At 42.5% G+C, this 13239-nt stretch overlaps 1 protein-coding gene across 1 annotated transcript in view; it reads left to right on the top strand.

Annotated features, from left to right (window-relative positions):
- RASA1 (RAS p21 protein activator 1) overlaps window positions 1-13239 on the top strand; it is a 207809-nt gene that overhangs the window by 165536 nt on the left and 29034 nt on the right. The window contains exons 20-21 of the mRNA XM_033922545.1: window positions 1087-1173; window positions 8517-8584. Of these exons, the coding sequence (XP_033778436.1) occupies window positions 1087-1173; window positions 8517-8584 (155 nt within the window). The remainder of the gene's footprint in view (window positions 1-1086; window positions 1174-8516; window positions 8585-13239) is intronic.

Here is a 13239-nt window from a genome sequence, read left to right as displayed (position 1 = left end):
ATTTGTATCATAGACTTGTAGACTCTTTAGTTAATATGAAGGTGTTATTAATACAGTATTCAAATTTGTATGAAACTGCCATTTATAGTTAATATTGAAATGTGTATTTGGATGATAAAAAGTTTGTTTTACTGCAACTCTTTATTATGTACTATTATTGAAAGGGCATAGCTACCATTTAATTAACGTGCCAAAAAGCTAAGGGTCACTCCAATGGTAGTTACAACCTCCTTTTGATCAGACTGGCAACCAAAAATAGGTCTTGTCATAAATGGCAATCAAAATGCCCCTTCTCCCCCACACACATACTCTGGGCACCAGACCAATGCAACAGAAAGAAAACGACAGCACAGGGCCTTGAAGCCAATTCAGTAAAACATTGTGCAAGAGGGGGCAGAACCAAAAGATACTAAGCATGAGCTACAAGGCCCTCTCAGTGTGATTTTGTTTCAGGCTTTAGGGTGGCAGCATGGGAAATGATGTGAGGGGAAATAATGGACATAGGGCAGTTGAAAAGAATAGTATGAGGTATAAGAGGAAATCAAGGGGTGTGCTGGACATGGGGAAGCTGGAAAAGGAATTGGAGGCAGGCTGGACATAGGGACGATGGAAGAGGAAATCGGGGGAACAGAAGAGATATTAAACTTAAGTTTAGGAGAAATGGAAAGCTACAGATAAAAGCAGTAAAAAGAGGAGGCTTGGGCCAGGATAGTGAAGAGGAGGGATGACATTTGACTGGATTGAGAGGCAAAAAAAATTAATGGAAGAAGGCTGAGCATAGATTAGATTAGGAAAGAAGGTAGGGCAATTAATGGCAATAAATAGTTTAGTGGCCAGTTGCTTGTTAATGAGTTGATAGTCAATTAAGCTGCACACACATCTTGGGATAGCACCCATATCTGGGCACCATGTATAGAATCTGGGAATAAGTCCAATAAAACATTTTACCTTATATTCTGGTGTTTTTTATTTAGAGGTACCTCTTATATTGGAACCAGATTTCTATAGAGTTGCTTTTTGTCTTATATAAAACATTACTATATGGTTAGGTAGATATTTCAACAATTATTTTTATTTTTTTAAAAGGACATTGCGATTTATTTATGGGTGTTTACAGAAGTCTGTTCAACAAAAGTGGCCTAGCAACACCACCATGAAAACCAGGGCTGTGAGGTGAGTTGATTGCAGTTCTACATTTTAACATGTAATTACACTATAATTGACAAGCAAGAGCATGTCTATCTTTGGATATTTGCATGGGCTTTATATGTAGTAAGTGTTCGGAGTACCATGAACCATAAGTACATAAAATTAATAGAAAATAGGCAATGAAGGCTCCTGCCTACAGGGCCATGTGCTGCAAATGATGAGGCTTTCTTCTCCCAATGCATCTTGTGATGCAGTGGGAGGGGCGAAGGCCCTGATTGGCTCAACCAGCTTCTAATCCAGTTCACCATTTTGGGCCCTAACTTCAGTCCATGGAGTTTAAGAGCCTCCTATGAGGAACCATGTCAAAGGCTTTGCTGAAATCTAAGTAAATTCCATCTAGCACATGTCCTTTATCCATAAGAACATAAAAATAGCCTTACTGGATCAGACCAATGGTCCATCAAACCCAGTAGTCGGTTCTCATGGTGGCCAATCCAGGTCACTAGTACCTGGCCAAAACCCAAGGAGTAGCAATATTCCATGCTACCGATAACAGGGCAAGCAGTGGCTTCGCCCATGTCTTTCTCAATAACAGACTATGGACTTTTCCTCCAGGAACTTGTCCAAACCTTTCTTAAAACCAGCTACGCTATCTGCTCTTACCACATCCTCTGGCAACGCATTCCAGAGCTTAACTATTCTCTGAGTGAAAAACAAATTTCCTCTTATTGGCTTTAAAAATATTTCCCTGTAACTTTGAGTGTCCCCTAGTCTTTGTAATTTTTGACAGAGTGAAAATTTGATCTACCCGTTCTACTCCACTCAGGATTTTGTAGATTTCGATCATATCTCCCCTCAGCCATCGCTTTTCCAAGCTGAAGAGCCCTAACTGTTTTAGCCTTTCCTCTTACGAGAGGCGTTCCATCCCCTTTACCATCTTGGTCGCTCTTCTTTGAACCTTTTCTAGTGCTACTATATCTCTCTTGAGATAAGGAGACCAGAATTGAATGCAGTACTCCAGATGAGGTCACACCATGGAACGATACAGGGGCATTATAACATTCTTAATCTTGTTAACCATCCCTTTTTTAATAATTCCTAGCATCCTGTTTGCTTGTTTGGTCGCCGCCGCACATTGGATGGAAGGTTTCATCGTATTGTCTACGATGTTACCCAGATCCTTGGGCACTAATCCCCAAGGTGAACCCTAGCATCCGGTAACAAATTTCATCTGCAATCCGCATGTGTTTTAACAACTTTGAACAGTTTAATGTCATCTGCAAATTTAATCACCTCACTCGTCATTCCAATTTCCAGATCATTTATAAATAAGTTAAATAGCACCAGTCCCAGTACAGACCCCTGCAGCACTCCACTGTTTACACTCCCCATTGAGAAAAATGACCATTTAACCCTACTCTCTGTTTTCTGTCCAATAACCAAATCCTAATACACAACTGAACTTTGCCACCTATCCCATGACACTTTAATTTTCTCAGGAGCCTCTCGTGAGGAACTTTTATCAAAAGCTTTATGATAATCTAGATACGCTGTATCAACCAGCTCACCTTTATCCACATGTTTATTCACACCTTCAAAGAATTCAAGCAAATTGGTGAGGCAAGATCTCTCTCAGCTGAACCCATGCTGACTCCATCTCATTAAATTATGTTTGTCTACGTGTGCCACAATTTTATTTTTTATAATTGTTTCTACCATTTTGCCCGGCACTGAAGTGAGGCTTACTGGTCTGTAATTTCCCAGATCTCCCCTGGAGCCCTTTTAAAAAATCGGCATAGCATTGGCCACCCTCCAATCTTCAGGTACTACAGACGATTTTAGCGACAGGTTACAGATCACTAACAACAGGTCATCAGTTTCATGTTTGAGTTCTTTTAGTACCCTTGGATGTATACCATCTGGTCCTGGCGATTTATCACTCTTTAACTTGTCAATTTGGCTTAGTACATCTTCCGGATTCACCGAGCTTTCTTTTAGTTCCTCCGCATCATCGCCCTTGAAAACCATTTCCTTTTCAGGTAGATCTCTTACATATTCTTCCCTAAAGACCGAAGCAAAGAATTCATTAAGTCTTTCTGCTATGGCCTTAACCTTCCTGAGCGCCCGTTTTACTCCTTGGTCATCCAACGGTCCCAAAGATTCTCTCACAGGTTTTCTGCTTCTGATGTACCTAAAAAAATTGCTATGAGTTTTTGCCTCTTTTGCAAGTTTCTCTTCATATTCTTTCTTAGCTGTCTTTATCAATGCTTTGCATCAAACTTGCCAGTGCTGCTTGTGTTTCTTCTTATTTTCTTCATTCAGATCCTTTTTCCATTCTTTAAAGGATGCTTTTGGCTCTAATAGCCTCTTTTACTTCACCTTTTAACCACGCCGGCTCTCTTTTCCACCTCTTTCCACCTTTGCTATTATGTGGAATACATCTGGTCTGGACTTCCACGATGGTAATTTTAAATAACATCCATGCCTGGTTTACAGTCCTAACCTTTGCAACTGATCTTTTTAGCTTCTTTTTAACCATTTTCCTCATTTTATCATAGTCACCCTTTTGAAAATTAAATGCCCCTACAGTAGATTTATTTTGCGACGTTACTCCCAGTATCAGCTTAAATTTGATCATGTTTCCCAGCGGACCCAACACAGTTAACTCCTGTACTATATCTTGCATTCCACTAAGGACCAAATCTAAAATAGCACTCCCTCTTGTCGGTTCCAGGACCAGTTGTTCCAAGAAGCAGTAATTTATGACATCTAGGAATTTTACCTCCCTAGCACTCCCCGATGTAACATTTAACCAGTCAATGTTGGGATAATTTATATCACTCCCACTAACAACTATGTCCCAAATGGAAACACAGGGGACCTCAAAGACACTGCAAGGTTGCACCCCCCCCCCCCCACACACACACACACACACACGGGCTTACACATATACAACCCAAGCATTCAAAATCAGAAAAAAACAAAAAAAAGTGTCAGAAAAAGCCTCAATTCAGCTTCAATTGGCAAAAAACTCCACTTTCTAGAAAACACTCAAAGGTTGGAAATACTTGCACACATGTGGTGGTAATTATAGGTGAAAAAGCCAGCACTGTAGCAGCCCTCAGAGGAACCACCCACATACAAAGGCATGCCCAAATAAAAAAACAAATTGTGTGACCGTCTGTTCAGACCACACACCAAACACAGAGCCTGTGTCCCGACTTCTCATCTGGAGGGCAGAAAGACTGTAACCCCTGAAGCAGCAGTGCAAAACGGAGATTTCCCCATCAGGTTTACTGAATGCAGTGTCTGGAGGGTGGAGTACCGAGTGAAGTGCTCTGTGAACTACTAAGACCATTTTTGCAGCTTTGTTTCTCTCTTTTTCTGCTTTTGGACTTTTTTGAAGTTGTTGGTGACTGTTATTGTACAGATCTTGGTCACGCAATTTTTTATTTTATTTTAGCATGCCCTTTGTATGTGGGTGGTTCCTCTGAGGGCTGCTACTGTGCTAGCTTTTCCACCTATAATTACCACCACATGTGTGCAAGTATTTCCAACCTTTGAATGTTTTCTAGAAAGTGGGAATTTTTTTCCAAATGAAGCTGAACTGAGGCTTTTTCTTCACTTTTCTTTGTTTTCTGATTTTGAGTGCTCGGATTGTGTATGTGTGAGCCCGTGTGGGTGGGGTGTGCGGCCTTGCAGTGTCTTTGATGTCTCCTGTGTTTACATTTGGGACATAGTTGTTAGTAGGAGTGATTATATATGTCCTTTTCTTTAGTGAGTATGTAATTGAAATCACCCATTATTTTAGTGTTGCCCAATTCTCCAGCTTTCCTAATATCTGAAAACATTTCTTCATCTGTTTTCTTATTTTGTCCCGGGGGACAGTAGTATAACCCTACCTTTATATTCTTTCCCTTCACACATGGAATTTCTATCCATAAGAATTCCACACTGCTATCTATGTTATGCAGAATGTTTATTTTATTTGATTCAATTCCTTCTTTAACATATAACACAACCCCCCCTCCAATTTGATCTACTCTATCCTTGCGATATAATTTGTACCCAGGTAACAGTGTCCCATTTATTGTCCTTCCACCAGGTCTCCGAGATGCTCATATCTATCTCGTCAGTCAGTGCTATATACTCTTAACTCTCCTATTTTATTTTTTAGGCTTCTAGCATTTATATACAGACACTTCAAATTGTGTTTTTTCCTTGCAACTACAGTCTGCTAAGAAGTCAGGGAAAATTTGAGTCTTTAACTCTGCCTTCCTCTTAAACCCTCCTGGCTTTCTTTCACCATTATTGGAATCTCTCTACCGGGACTCCCTAAATATCTTGTTTCAATAGTATCCTCCAACGATACTCGCACTGAACCATCCGCTCCTAGGCGACTGTCGGCTTTCCCCCACAGTGCCAGCAGCCTGGTTCCATCCAGGTTAAGGTGGAGTCCGTCCTTTTGGAACAAGCTCCCCCTTTCCCAGAAGGTTGCCCAGTTCTAACAAATCTAAATCCCTCATCCCTGCACCATCGTCTCAACCACGCATTGAGACTTTGTAGCTCTACCTGCCTCTTGGGTCCTGCGCGTGAAACTGGGAGCATTTCTGAAATGCAACCCTGGAGGATCTGGATTTTAGCTTTCTACCTAAGAGCCTAAAATTTGGCTTCCAGAACCTCCCTCCCACATTTTCCTTTGTCATTGGTACCTACATGTACCAGGACAGCTGGCTCCTCCCCAGCACTATCTAAAATCCTATCTATGTGACGTGTGAGGTCCGCCACCTTTACATCAGGCAGGCAAGTAACCAGGCAATCCTCACGCCTACCAGCCACCCAGCTATCTACATGCCTAATAATCGAATCACCGGCTACAACTGCTATCCTAACTTTTCCCTGCTGGGCAGAAGCCCCTGGACACACATCCTCGGTGTGAGATGATATTGCATCCCCTGGTGGGTGGGTCTTAGCTACAGGATTACTTCCTACTTCACCAGGATGATTCAGTCCTTCTAGGAGACCTCTCTCCTCCAAGGCAACACAGGGGCTACCAGATTGGAGGTGGTCACTCAAAGAATTCAATCAGATTCGTTTGGCATGATTTACCTTTAGTAAACCCATGTTGCCTCAGATCTTGTAATCCATTAGATTCTAAGAATTTCACTATCCTTTCCTTGAGCAACATTTCCATTATTTTTCCAGTAACTGAAGTGAGGCTTACAGGCCTGTAGGTTCCCGCTTCCTCTCTGCAACCACTTTTGTGAAGAGGGACCACATCTGCTCTTCTCAGAGTCCCACGGAACCTCTCCCATCTCTAAAGATTTATTGATCAAATCTTTAAGAGGCCCCGCCAGAACTTCTCGGAGCTCCCTCAATATCCTGGGATGGATCCCGTCCGGTCCCATAGCTTTGTCCACCTTCAGTTTTTCAAGTTGTTCATAAACACTTTTTTCCATGAATGGTGCAGTATCCACTCCATTCTCAGGTGTAACTTTGCTAACCAATCGTGGTCCTTCTCCATGTTTTTCTTCCATGAATACCAAACAGAAGTATTTGTTTAGCACGTTTGCTTTGTTCTCATCAGTCTCCACATTGCAATTCATACCTTGTTTCAGTTTCATAATTCTGTGTTTTGTCTTTCTCCTTTCACTAATATACCTGAAAAAAAATTTTGCCTCCCCTTTTTTATATTTATAGCCATTTGCTCTTATGCTTGCGCTTTTGCAAGACATATCTCTCTTGCCTTATTTCAATTTCATCCGATATTCTTTTCTGTACTCCTCTTCTTGAGTTTTTTTTATATTTCACAAACACCAATTCTTTTGCCTTTTATTTTTTTTTCGCCACTAGTTTGGATAACCATATCGGTTTCCTTTTTCTCTTATTTTATTTATTTTCTTCACATAAAGGTCAGTAGCTCTTTTTATTGCACCTTTAAACTTGAACCACTGTTTTTCTACTTTTAGAAACATAGAACATGACGGCAGATAAGGGCCATAGCCCATCAGGTCTGCCCACTCTACTGACCCACCCCCAAGTCTACTATCCTAGGGATCCCACTCCTGGTGACAGGTTCCCTTGGCTTAACCCTCTAAGGGATCCCACATGGGCATCCCATTTGCTCTTAAATTCTTGCACGCTGTTTGCCTTGATCACCTGCACCGGGAGCTCGTTCCAAAGGATCAACCACTCTCTCGGTGAAGAAATATTTCCTGGTGTCGCCATGAAATTTCCTGCCCCTGAGTTTGAGCGGATGCCCTCTTGTGGCTGAGGGTCCTTTGAGAAAGAGAATCTCTTCTTCCATCTCGATACGGCCGGTAATATACTTAAACGTCTCGATCATGTCTCCTCTTTCCCTATGTTCCTCGAGTGAGTACAGCCGCAAATTTTTCAGCCTTTCCTCGTACGATAGATCCTTGAGCCCCGAGACCATCCTGGTGGCCATCCGTTGCACCGACTCTACTCTCAGCACATCTTTTCGGTAGTGTGGCCTCCAGAATTTATGTATTCCCATCCAGTCAGCTCTTTCTTCAGGTACTCTCCCATGCTACTAAATGGTCTGTACGTTTGAAATCCAGGACTTTGAGTTTTGTGTAGCCATCCTCCACTTTGGCTGCTATAGCAAACCAAACCATATGATGATTGCTACTTCCCAGGTGGGCCCACACTCGGGTATTAGAGACACTTCGTACATTTGTGACCACCAGATCCAGTATCACCTTTTCTCTCGTGGTTTCCATTACCATTTGTCTGAGCAGAGTCCCTTGAAAGGCATCCGTGATCTCCCTACTTTTTTCTGATTCCCAGCAACAGCACCTCCCCTTTTTTTCCCAGCTTTTGTATATCCGTAATCAGATCTTTGTCAATTTGCTACAATTGAGTTGGAGGTCTGTAGACAACCAAGTGGATAGAAGTTCCATCTTCTCTTTTCAAAACAATCCATATTACTTCTTTCTTTCCCTGGCCTCCTGCATTTCAGTTGCTTGGATTTCTGTTTTTACATAAGAGAGCTACTCCACCTTTTTTTTACCATCTCTTTCCTCTTTAAAAAGATTATAGCCCAGTATGTTGGTGTCCCATCCATGGGAATCACTGAAGCATGGCTCTTTGATAGCATCAGTATCCAAGTCTGCCTCTTAACAGGGCTTGCAGATCCTGATTTTTATTGCTTAGACTGTGGGCATTTGTGGTCATTGCTTTCCAGCTACTATTGACTGATGTGCTTGTTATAATGCATGTCATCAAATATGCCCTTGTTGCAATGGAAGTTTTGACCATGACACACAGTTGCACAGCTTAACTGGAAATTAGATTCATTATTTCTGTGCCAGACAATAAGTAGCCTATTTCTTTTTGTTTTCTAGTGGCTTTGTTTTCCTTCGATTGATCTGTCCTGCCATTTTGAATCCAAGAATGTTTAATATCATCTCAGGTGAGAAGATTTTGAAATTATTTTCAAATGAATAGTAGATTACTTTATGATCCAGAAAAAATCAATTTATCAAGTAAATGGAACATTCTTTACCAGCATGTTTGAGTTTATTTAGATGCTTGATATACCTGCTTTCACTCATATACGAGGTAATTTATATAAAAATAAAATAAAATTATATATTAAAGGTAATAAGAAGCAAGAAAGTACAAAGAGCAGCTTTCGTAGCCTGTTACACAGGGCACCCTATACCTTAGAGAAAACTTGAGTGAACAGATAGGATTTAAGGTTTACTTTGAAACAGGGTCTTTGCTCAAGGTACCACCTCCATGGTTGCTGTCATGGAACCTAGAACTTGGAGATAGTTCCATGCCATAAGGGCTAGGATGCCTGCTATTTGCTTGCAAATCTTCTGTTTGCGGGACTCTGGAAAATAGACATGTCCTCCAAACGTGTTGAAAAGAACTCCCAAATACTCAAGAGACTGGGTCAGTACCAGGTTGCTCTTTTGAAAATTCACGATCCAACCCAGGTTCTGTTTAGACCTGGATCACTTGTGAATACTACCTTCTTTTCCTCCGCCTGGGATGGAGGGTGAAACAGCTGACCTAATCCGTCTTGAAATAGTGGCTTGGGTAGCCTGCCTCCCCTTCTTGGCTGGATTTGTCAAAATGAAGAGGTGATCCGAACAGCAAAAATCATTCGTAAGCTCCAGGTAATGTAAGACAGCCTTCCAGATATCCAGTATCTCCAAGACTTTGTCCTCCTTAAAACTGAAGGACTAAAAAGCCAGAAGTTGAATTTCCTGGTTGATGTGGAACGCTGAAACCACCTTCGGCAAGAAAGAAGGGATGGTCCACAAGGAAATCCCTACAAGACAAAGCTTGTAGTTAGGAGACATGCCATGCAGAAGTTAAAGCAACCAAAAAGACTGTCTTAATAGGTCCATGAAGAAGGCATCTTGCAAGGTCTCAAAAGGAGGTCACGAGAGCCCCTCCAATATGTTCAGATTCCAGAAAGGAGAGGGCTGGCAACCCGGAGACCTTAACCTCAGAGCACTCTTAAAGAATCTGACAACATCCATGTCTGAGGCAAGGGAAAGTCTGGCACCTTGTGACCTGAAACAAGGAAACCTCAGCCACTTGCACCTTTAGAGAAGAAACTACCAGTCCCATATCTAGCTCTTACTGCAGGAAGGACAGTATAGCCGATACAGAAGCTGTGTCAGTGTCCAGTTGCTCCCTGTGGCATCACAGTTGGAAGGCATCCCAGACCTTGGTGTATACTGCAAACATGGGAAGCATCTTGGCTTTCAGAAGCATACACACCTCCAGATCAGAGTAGCCCTTACAGCTTAAAGCTGATTGCTCAAGAGCCATGCAATGAGACCAAAGCACTCCAGATCTGGTAGGATGATCGGACCTTGAGACAGGAGTCCCTGAAGCATCTGCAGCATCAAAGGAGAATCAATCAATCTGCATGTCAAGGGCACTGGGGCCAGTCCATAGCCACCAGAATGACATGTCCCTGATGCCTGGCCACTCGTCTGAGTACTCTTCCCACATTGGCCAGGAAGGGAACATGTATAGGAGTTTGTCCACTGGCCAAGGTTGAACCAGTGCATCAATCATGGTGCTTCCTTGCTCATATCTGTGGCTTAAGACTCTGAATGCTTTCTTGTTCCTCGCCATTGCCATGAGGTCAAACGTAGGGCTGCCCCAATGGTTGACAATGGTCCAGAGTCTGCTGAGAATGTCCGCCTCTACATTTTGCATGCCAGAGACATAGGTCACAGACATGGCCAGAAGATGAGCCTCCACCCATCGGAAGAAGTACTGCACCTCCTTCTGTAGCCTGGTACTCCTGGTGCTTCCTTGATTGTTGATGTAATAATAATAATAATAAACAGTTTATATACCGCAGGACCGTGAAGTTCTATGCGGTTTACAATGATTAAAAATGCTACAAATTGAGTAGAACTGGCAGGTTAAAACTAGTGAATAGCGGCTCTAGAGATCAGTTATTGTGGAAAAGATTGTACAAATCAACTGCCTAAGTACTTCAGGAACAGATATGTTTTTAGGTGTCTCCTAAATTCCCCATAAGTATTAGCAAGCATAAGTAATTGTTCCAGGTCTTTACCCCATAAGGCTGCTTAATTTGAGAGAAGATGTTGATGATGACTTTTGAATTTACATCCTCTAGCCGGTGGAGATACAAAGTTCAGGTGTGAGCTTCTCTTATGTTTGTTGGTTGGGAAGGAGAAAAGGTCAGTTATATATTTAGGGGCTAAACTGAACAGTACCTTAAAGCAGAAACATCTGAACTTAAACTTCACACGCGCCTTCATCGGCAGCCAATGTAGGAGTCAGAAGGAAGGTGTCACATGGTCAAACTTCTTCAACCCGAAGATCAGTTTGACAGCTGCATTTTGCACCAGTTGTAATCACTGCATATTCTTTTGGATAATTGCCAGATAGACGATATTACACTAGTCAAGTTGGCTCAGTATAAGGGATTGAACTAGAATTCTGAATGATGAAGCATCAAAATATGCTCTGATGGATCGAAGCTTCCAGAGAGTAAAGAAACCCTTTCTAACCAAAGAGTCCACCTGGTCTTTCATGGTTAGGCCCTGGTCCAGTATTACACCCAAAACTTTCATAGTAGGTTGAATAGGGTAGCTAAGATTATTGATGCACAGTGATGTTTTTGTATCAAGCGGCTGAGATGAAGCTACAAAGAATTTTGTTTTTTTCTGAGTTAAACTTCAATCTAAATTCAGTCATCCATTGTTCCATCAAGTCTAGTACTTCTGTTGCCATTGGAGTAACTTCAGAGAGAGAGGTAGCGAATGGGATAATGATTGTAAAGTCGTCTGCGTAGCTAAATACTTTTATCCCCGGCTGGGTCATCTGTACACCTAATGATGACATGTAAACGTTGCAAAGCAATGGGGATAGTGGTGACCCCTGCGGAACGCCAGATGGATTACTCCAGGTGTTGGAGAGATTGTAGTTAAAACGTACTTTATATGTGCGGGACATAAGGAAACCTCAGAACCAGTCTAGCACCTCTCCTCTGATACCAATTGCATCTAAGCATTGTAACAATTTCCCATGGTCCACTAGATCAAAGGCAGAGCTCATGTCAAATTGCATAATCAGGGCATTACGAACCCTACTAAACAAGAAACATAAATTATCTAAGATGGCCGTAATTACTGTCTCAGTGTTAAACATAGGTCTGAATCCGGATTGGGTTTCATGTAAAAGAGAGAACTGGTCAAGATATTCCATCAGTTGGGTATGTACTAATCCTTCCATGATTTTTACAAAAATGGAATGGATGCTACTGGTCTATAGTTGGTTACTGATGCTAATGAATCTTTACGATTTTTGGGAATTGGGGTTATTATAATGTGACTATTATTAGTAAGGAATTTTCCAATTTTTAACTTATCGGTCAAGTAATTCAACAAAGTTAGTTTAAATTCTAATGGAGCTGTTTTCATAATTTCTGGGGGACGGGAGTCCAAAATGCAGTATGATTTAGTGTATGCCACCGCTGTGACAGGTCTGAGAATGCACTGACCGCTTTGTTTGACAACCAGGGCTGAAACTTTTCCTGTACTAATCAGATGACTCGGGAGGTCCCGCCTGTTGATGGACCAATAGCATTTTGGTGGAGACCACCACCCCTGAACTGGAAGTTCTTTGCAGTGCACCTCCCAACCCAGAAGGCTAGCATCCATTGTCAGCGCGGTCCAAGAATCTATCTGAAGAGGTATCCCCAAGGCCAACGACTGAGGATGCAGCCACCAGACTGTGCTGCATTGTGCCGCTGTCATCCAGGGCAGCCAAACCTGCAGAGGGTCCTTCTGCGGAGAACAGTGAAAGAGAAGGGAGTGTTGCAGGGGATGCATATGCACTCTCATCCAAGGAACCATCTCTAGCGTGGCAGCTATCAGGCCCAGAATCTGAAGATAATCCTAGGCTGACGGAGATTGCTGTGCCAGGAGAGGTGAGATTTGGTACCAAAGTTTGCATGCCTCTGGAAAAAACACTCGGCCTTTCTCTGTGTTGAATCAGACACCCAGGAACTCCAGTGATTGAACAGGCTGTAGCTGGCTCTTCAGGTTGACAATACAGCCCAGACCTTGAAGCCAGTCATCCAAGTAAGGGTGGACAAGCCAACCCAGTTTGTTGAGATGGACCTCTACCACATCCATCACCATGGTGAAGATTCAGGGGGCTCTAGCTAGCCTGAAAGGGAGAGCCTTGGAATGAAAATGCTGTTCCAGGACATAAAAAAACAAAAGACACTTAAGCGTCCAGATCATCTTCAGTAACCCCGACCAGCTGCTGGAGTCTGGGGGAGACGCACATGTGGAATTACGGGGAGGCTACGCAGATGGCCACTCTCCAACTGACCCAGAAGACGCACCAGTGCCACTGATGTAGGCTTTCCAGAGCAAGTCCACAAAGTCAGGCATGTAAAGGACATGGAGGACTGAGAATCCCCTTCAAGAGGAGGGATAGAGCATTTTCTTTTTGCTTTGGAGCTTCAGATCCCTTACTAAGCCACACTGCAGGACTCGGGGCAAGATCATCCCCCAACCATCTCAACAGTTGTTTGACAGCATTAATAATATG

This window comes from Geotrypetes seraphini, chromosome 1 (assembly GCF_902459505.1).
Source record: "Geotrypetes seraphini chromosome 1, aGeoSer1.1, whole genome shotgun sequence".
NCBI classification, from domain to species: Eukaryota; Metazoa; Chordata; class Amphibia; order Gymnophiona; family Dermophiidae; genus Geotrypetes; species Geotrypetes seraphini.
Note: the sequence above shows the minus strand (reverse complement) of the source record. Positions and strands in the feature narration are given on the sequence as shown.